The 8,453-nt window shown below is 42.1% G+C and overlaps 1 protein-coding gene across 1 annotated transcript in view; it reads right to left on the reverse strand.

The window, feature by feature from the left end:
* Nucleotides 1-8,076, reverse strand: part of LOC309550872 (leucine-rich repeat neuronal protein 4-like) — a 33,667-nt gene extending 25,591 nt beyond the window's left edge. Inside the window, exons 1-2 of the mRNA XM_082251239.1 lie at nt 7,984-8,076; nt 2,976-3,626 (exon numbers count right to left, since the gene is read on the reverse strand). Of these exons, the coding sequence (XP_082107365.1) occupies nt 2,976-3,594 (619 nt within the window). The 5' untranslated portion in view covers nt 3,595-3,626; nt 7,984-8,076. The remainder of the gene's footprint in view (nt 1-2,975; nt 3,627-7,983) is intronic.
* Nucleotides 8,077-8,453: the final 377 nt, after the last annotated feature.

Below are 8,453 nucleotides of genomic sequence, written 5' to 3' on the forward strand. Positions count from 1 at the left end.
TGCACCACAATGAGCAAGCCTTATGTGAAGAAGCCAAATTATAGTAAATTCAGGCAGAGAGTAACAATTTTTTTAGATAAATTCTAGCGTCTCTTTCTCAAGCTTTGGATAGAAGCAACAGGTGTGGAAAAATTGGCCTTTGGGTGTTGGTGATGCCTTCACCCCGTAACCTTGTTGTCCTGTTTCACATGCTTTGTGATATGCCTTTAAATGTTATATGTATTCTTCTGCCCCTGGTTCCTCCCCTCCCCATAGCTCAATTTTATCCTGTTTAGATAGCTCCACCCTTTGTTCATTGTTCCCTGTAATGCATCTCAACCTCATGTCTCATGGAGTGGATCACATTATGATCTTTTGACCTATCCGTTGTTAATTGCTGTAAGATCCTCACAGTTTAAACTTCACAAGATCTTCAAGGTGTTGTCTGGATTGAGTCACTGTCTGCTAATTCAGCTAAATTGTGGGTTATCGGTATCTCATCACAACTGTAAGTTACAGGGATCACTGCGATTAGATTGGAGAGGCAGAACACTTCTAGAGGTCCTCTTAATAAAAGCAAGAATTGGCCTTGCTGTAAAAATTTGAAATTTGATGCCCCACTCAAAGAGTTGTAGAAAAATTGGTAACATGACAATGCCTATGTCACAATCTGGATGGAGGCCGAAGTGCAGAGAGGGCTTCCCTTGCAGCTTAGTGCGAGTCACCCCTGGAAGTGGTACAGGAGGTGAAGCGTCCCAAGTAGCACAGGTCGCCTGTGGTGAACACCAGATGATTTCAGGAACTCTGGGTAAGGCAGGCAACTAGAGGAGTAGTAAAAGCCAGGCCAAGGGTCAAACACCGGTGATCAGTCCAAGAGCAAGGTAAGTAGCAGAACAGGGACGAGCCGGGGTCATACACAGGTGAGCAGGTAGAAACAGAGTCCTTAGGCAAGCCGGGGTCATACACTGGGAAAATAGGCAGGTAGTAGCAAGAGCAAAGTCTGAGAGGCAAGCTGAGGGTCAAACACCAGGAGGAGATCAGATGGTTCAGAAACAAGCCGGGTCACAACAGGAAGTCGAAACAGGAAACAGGAAGCACTGGAACACAGAAAGCTGAGAGATAATCCAGCAATGAGTCTGCTCCTATGGCCACCTTTTATAGGCCAGCAGAGGGCAGTGTCAATTGAGGCTGGAACGACCATTGCTATTACTGGTAATGTTGCCAGTTCTCCTATGGCCATTTCCCTGACGGGCCAGCAGAGGGCTGTGTCGATTGAGCCAGGAGCGTCCATGACTTGTACTGGCAGAAATGCCAGTACGGCTGTATCCCTGACAGCCTATTTGTTGTTTATCAGAGTTCTTCCCTCTCTGTGGGCTCATGTTTCTCCCTTTCTCAACCTCAGAACCAACATCAAAATCAAGTAATGTCTGTGCATCCTCAAGAAGCAAGTGGCTGACACTGTGTTCAAATAATTAGGCTGACTCCTCCATGCCTGATGCTGGGGCTATGGCAGGAATAGCTGCAGGCAAGGCAGAGTAAGCCGCTCTGTCAGCTGCAATGGGCTGCGCACTAGTCTCTGCTTGGGTGATAGAGGATGAGAAGTATGAAGATAGTTTAGTAAGCCAGTCCACAACCTCCTCTGCATGCTGTGGCTGGTTAGCTGGATAGCACAGCCAACATCACTAAACAAAGGAAATGGTGCCCTGCCTGAGGACAGACCACGTCCACCTTTGTCTGTGGACACAGACGCTGCTTCGTTGCCTGCTACTGAACTCTGCATCATTTACTACTGATCTCAGCATTACTACTCATCTTTTATCCCTGCATTACTTTCTATTGACCTCTGAACTATTCATTGCCTACTACTGAACTCTGCATCACCTACTACTGATCTCTGCATCACTTACTACTGAACCTATGCACTTTACACCACTTTAAGCCAAAATTCAGCGCAATAAAAACCACACCCAATTTTTGCCACAGCACACCTTACTGATCTCGGATCTCTGCTTTAATTACTACTGACCTGTGAACTCTGTGTCACTGAACTCCTGCACTGTGCTTTTATTTTACCACCGCCAATAATCAGAACAATAAAACCCACACCCAATTTTGCCGCATTTTCTTGCCCAGGAGGACCCAACGTATGATCCTGGACACAGGCCCCACTATTTTCTACATCTCTTTATTGCACCCCTATATTTTAATGTAGGATAGAATTTTACATGTTTTAGTGCAGTGTGCTGCATCTTATATCCTTCTCCCCCCCTCGGTTGGTGTCAGGGGGATGCAGTATGGCATATTCACCCTGGGCACAAACCACATCAGGGGCCGGTTTGGGGTGCACAACCGGCCCAAAATTTGCTAGTTGCTTGTTAGTTGTTAACGGCTAGGGATGCACTGATATCGATACTGGTATTATTATTGGTGCCGATACCAAGCATTTGCACAGTACATATCTGGCCACATTTAAAATATTCCACATAGGTGTCGCAGTCCGCCGATGATAGCAAATCATGGCCACTGGAGGTGCTCACAGGGCCCTAGCGTTCATCACTTCTGCCCTATACCCACGGGGTCCCGGAACTTCTCCTCTAGCACTGTGAGCACATCCATTGGGATTTTTATTTAAAAAAAAAAAAAAAAGCAGTACCTTAAAGAGGACCACACACATATGTAGAAAGCAGCAGGTCTCTGCCAGTCTATGGGATTTGATATAGATGTGTGGCATGTCTGCGCATGCCTGGGGGTTTGCAGGATGTTCCACATATATGCAGAGGGTGTCTGCCAGGTCCCAAAGACCTAGAAGAGATCCGCGTTGTGTCTGAGCATGGGTTAGATATTGGCCCAAGATGGCAGTGCAGGAGCAAAGCAACAGACAATTATTTTATGCTGGCAGAACAACGCTGGACTTGCAGCCCATATGGGAACAATAACCAGGAACGGTAAATTTAATTTTGGCTCGGTAGGGTGAAGTTCCCAATTTTTGTACTTACTTCTATCAAAGTAGGTAGCACTTAGATCAAGCAAGTGCAGAGAGGTTAATGAATCCATCTGCGCCTCTGTTGCATTCAGGGCGAATGCTTTTGCATCAATGTCTCCAATTTGTGTATAAGACAGATTGAGGAACATCAGGTTTGGGAAACACGTGAAAGCCAATGAAGGGATGTGAGAGATTGGATTTCCTGCAAGGGACAACCATTGGACGTTCTTCAAAACCATACACCTTGGGACACCTGATAATTGATTATAGCTCAGATCCAGAGACTGGAGCTGAGCCAGCACATGGCTCTCCCAGAGGATTTCTTTGATTTGGTTGTGCGCTAAAGACAAGTTTCGCAGTTTGGATAGGTGACCTGCGTCCTGGTCCTTAACTACAGACAAGTTATTGAAGGCCAGGTCCAGCACATGCACAGTGTTGGGTAGGCATGCTGGAAACTCCTGAAGGGTTTGGTTGGGTAGGAAACACGTGATGTTGCATCTTCCCCCACACACGGTCTCAGTGATGTTCTCCTGTTCTGTAAAGTTCTTGGAGGCGGTCACGGTCTGCTCCATAGTGTTGACCTGAGCTGCTAACATTCCCATTTTACTCACAAGCAGCAAAAAGAAGAACATTGTGGTGTTCAGTGCAGCCAGCTATCAGTATCCTGAAAAATATTATTATTATACAGGATTTACATAACAGTTTGTGCAGCTCTTTACAATATAAAGGGGGACAGTGCAATTACAATACATCTCAATACAGAAGAAATAGGAGGGACAAAAAATTCCTAGATAAAAGGACATGACAATAACGCCATCCCGGGGTATAAAAAATATAATATAATAATATAATACCTGTAATTATACTTTAAATGCTCATACAATAGGGTATATAATAATATAATATAATATAATATAATTTTATTATACAGGATTTATAAGGCGCCAACAGTTTGTGCAGCATTTTACAACATGAGGGCAGACAGTACAATTACAATACAATTCAGTACAGGAGGAATCAGAGGGCCCTGCTCATTAGAGCTTTCAATCCAGTAGGATATAATATAATATAATATAATATACAGTAAACCCCCCTCCATTGCGGGGGTTACGTTCCGGACCCAGCCGCGAAAAGTGAAATTCCGCGAAATAGAAAAACCCTATTAAAATGCATTGTAGGCATGTTTATTTTACTGTCACTGTACGTGTAAAAGCATTTTAAGGTCTTTAAACACACTTTTAAAACAATAGAAACTCATTTAAACACATAAAAGATACTAAGAGACAGAGCAAGAGCTATGGAAAACACAAAAATATTTCATTTTTAATGATTTATATAGTAAAATAACATTACAAAAAAAAACGCAAATTACCGGGACCGCAAAAACTGAACCGCGGGGGAGCGGGGGATTACTGTAATATAATATATAATATAATATAATAGAATATATTATAATATAAAATAATATAATGTAATATAATATAATATAATATAATACCTTTATTTATACTATAGGTGCTCATTAAATCTATGGGCTATAATAAAAAAATACATTAATTGGATACATTTAATTATATAATTAATAATTAATTAATAATAAATAATACTTTAAGTGCTCATTTAATCAAGGGTATTTAATCTAGGGCTATACAAATAAAAATAATAATAATAATAATAGCTTAAATTAAGCTTTAAAAAAAAAAAAAAGCAACTGGAAGCTGATTGGTTTCTATGCAGAGCTGCACCAGATTTCGCACTCTCCTGTTTTAGTAAATCAACCTCATAGTGTCTAATCAGTGCCCGCATGTGCCAATTCTAGTCATTGCTTGTCTTGTGCTTCTATGCTCGTGACTCTACACATAAAAATTAGCACCTGCTGCATGAGATCCCTGACAGAGAGTGACCATTCAAGCTGCCGGAGCCTGCGAAACCGAAAGGAAGACCAGGCTAAGATGGAAGTCCTGTCATAGGTGACAGCGTGCCACTGGGGGCTTAGTTTCAAGGTAAGTCTTTAATAATGTCCTAGTATGCAATGCTAACACATAATGCTCTTAAAGCGGAGTTCCGGCCTCAAATACCTTTTTTAACTAAAAATACCCCTATAATACTAATCCATCGCCCTTTACAGAACCGCTATTCTCATACTTACAAGGTGTACAGTATTGGATTTTAGTAAAAATCTTACTTTTAAAAACACTGTCTGAGCGCGGCCATCTTGGATGTGGGCATCTGAAGCCACAATGTAATCTGCTGTGTCCTTCTTCCTGATTCCAGGGAGTGTTCTGGGAGTTCTTCCTGATTCCAGCCTCCTGGGAGTGATGACAAACAGCTCCCAGGATGCAATGCAAAGGCGGAAGTGATGTCGGTGGCCGTGGCCACAGAGGGGGGAGAAGGAGGAAGTACAATCAAAAATGCCCTGAAAATAAGGTAAGGGACCCCCGAAAAAAAATTGCCCAATTGTTGATCAGCATAGCGAGCACTCCAGGAATCAATAAAGCTGCAAAATAGGCCGGAACTCCGCTTTAACTTACAGGTGACCTTTTTTTTTCCGCCTAAGTTTACTATCGCTTTAAGAGCCAGAATCACAGTTATACTCTCTAATCAGTCTACAAGATTAAATGATCCCTAGAGCATGTAATACTCATAGAGGGTTGATTTACTAAAACTGTAGAGTACAAAATCTGCTGCAGCTATGCATTGTAGCCAATCAGCTTCTAACATCAGTTTGTTCAATTAACCACTTGCCGTCGGCGCACTGTATTTTTACGTTGGCAAGCTGGCTCTCCCAGGCAAAATCACGTTAACAGGCGTCATCTGCCTGGGAGGAGCTAGGGCGGTGGCGGCGCGCTCCCATCCCCGCTCGTCAGCTGGGAAGCCAGTGCGGGTGTCAGGCGGCTCCGATTGCCGCTTGACACCGGCGATCTCCCCCCCCCGCTGACAGAGAAGGACGGACGGCTGATGTAAACACAGCCGTCCGTCCTTCTCCCTGCAATGATCACAGAGACCATGCAATCCTGCTACATAGGATCACAAGTCTCTATGATCATTTCAAAAGTCCAACCCCCCCACAGTTAGAATCACTCCCCTAGGCTTACATTTAACCCCTTTATCACCAATAGTATTAACCCCTTCCCTGCCAATGGCATTTTTACAGTAACAGTGCATATTTTTAGCACTGATTACTGTAGTAATGTCACTGGTACCCCCAAAAGTGTCAAAAATGTCAGTTAGGGGTCCGATCTGTCCACCGCAATGTCGCAGTCCTGCAAAAAAATCGCAGATTGCTGCCATTACTAGTAAAAAAAAAAAAAAAAAAAACAATAAAAATGACATAAATCTTTCCCGTAGTTAGTAAACGCAATAACTTTTGCGCAAACCAGTCAAAATACGCTTATTGCAATTTTTTTAACACAAATATGTAGCAGAAAACAAATTGGCCTTTAATGTTAAAATATTTTGATTTAAAAAAATTTTTTTTGGGATTGTTATATAGCAGAATGTCAAAAATATTGTTTTTTTTTTTTCAAAATTGTCGCTCTTTTTTTGTTTATAGCGCAAAAAATAAAAATCGCACAGGTGATCAAATACCACCAAAAGAAAGCTCTATTTGTGGGAAAAAAAGGACGATAATTTTCTTTGGGTACAGCATCGCACGACAGCGCAATTGTCCGTTAACCACTTGCCGACCGCCGCAAGTATATATACTGCGGCGGTCAGCCCCGTGCAGGCAAAGTGACGTATGGGTACGTCACTCGCCTGTGAGCCAATAGGGGGCGAGTGCGCGCCGCCGGAGGCGTGCTCCCGCCCCCGCTCGTTCACTGTGATCCCCACGCGTGTGACCGGCGGACTCGATGTCTGCCGGCCACTCGCGATTGTCCGGTAGAGGGAGAAAGGCAGGTGGCTAATGTAAACAAAGCCACCTGTCATTCTCCCCTGTGTAAGTGCAGAGATCATGCTGCTATGTAGGATCGTATATCTCTGTAGTTACACACACAGCCACATCCCATAACAGTTAGAAGCACACCCCTAGGGACACATTTAACCCCTCCTTCTCCAATAAAGTTAGCCCCTTCCCTGCCAGTGTCATTTTTACAGTAACAGTGCATATGTATAGCACCAATTACTGTAGTAATGTCACTGGTACCCCCAAAAGTGTCAAAATGTCAGTCAAGGGTCCGATCTGTCCACCGCAATGTCGCAGTCCCGCAAAAAAATTTGCAGATCGCCGCCATTACTCGTTAAAAAAAAAAAACAATAAAAATGACAAAAATCTTTTCAGTAGTTAGTAGACGCAATAACTTTTGCGCAAACCAATCAAACTACGCTTATTGCGATTTTTTTTACCAAAAATATGTAACAGAAAACAAATTGGCCTAAAATGTTAAAAAATTTAGATTTTTAAAAATTTTTTTTTTTTGGAATGTTATAAAGCAGAATGTGAAAACGATTGTTTTTTTTTTGTCAAAATTGTCTTTCTTTTTTTGTTTATAGCGCAAAAAATAAAAATCGCACAGGTGATCAAATACCACCAAAAGAAATCTTTATTTGTGGGGAAAAAAGGACGTCAATTTTATTTGGGTACAGCGTCGCACGATAGCGCAACTGTTCGTTAAATTCACGCAGTGCCGAATCGCAAAATATGGCCTGGTCTTTACGCAGGAAAATCTTCCGGTCCAGAACTGGTTAAGCTTTGACAAAAAAAACCCTGGAAGCTGATTTCTGTGCTGGGCTGCGCCAGATTTTGCACTTTCCAGTTTTGGTAAATGAACCCCATAAATTAATATATAGCTCATTAAGCTCACATATTCATGGCATTTCTGCAATAATTACGTATATGTATCTGAAAGGACTATGTTGATGAAAGGGTAAATTGGAGCCAAAATCCCATCCACTCCCACACTAATGGTGGGAAATCCAATTAGATTAGGTCATAAAAACATAATTTGTACTTAATTTGTACACAAGTATTCCATCATATAGCCAGAAGCACATGGCATATCCCCATTCATATCATGGCATACCTGTGAATGTAGAGGGGAACCTTCGCTCTGTTCTCTCCGGCTGATCACAAGATGTGGGGTCTGCAGAAAGAGACAAGGAAAAAGCAATTTCTTGACTTTGGTATGTGGTGGGAGGTCTTTGTTTCCCTTAATCACCATGTACAGTGGACAGTGCAACGGTCTGCAGATTAATTACATATTATTTCCAGAAATCTACAGAACCATCACATGATCTGCACCTAAAAACCTTCTTTAGAAGAATGCCCTGTTTATTGTTGGCTACCTGTGCTAAATAGCTGTGCGATGGAATTAAAAGTTCAGTTCTTGATATAAGTACAAAATGGTTTAATTTTTTTTTCTATATGATATATATATATTAAACTCTGATTGTTGGGATCTCTTTTCCTACCCCACTTATAATATACTACTAATACTATTACTACTACTACTACTAATTATACGATAGATAGACAGACAGACAGACAGACAGA

The sequence above is a fragment of the Pelophylax lessonae genome (assembly GCF_965119305.1).
Source record: "Pelophylax lessonae genome assembly, chromosome: 3".
NCBI classification, from domain to species: domain Eukaryota; kingdom Metazoa; phylum Chordata; class Amphibia; order Anura; family Ranidae; genus Pelophylax; species Pelophylax lessonae.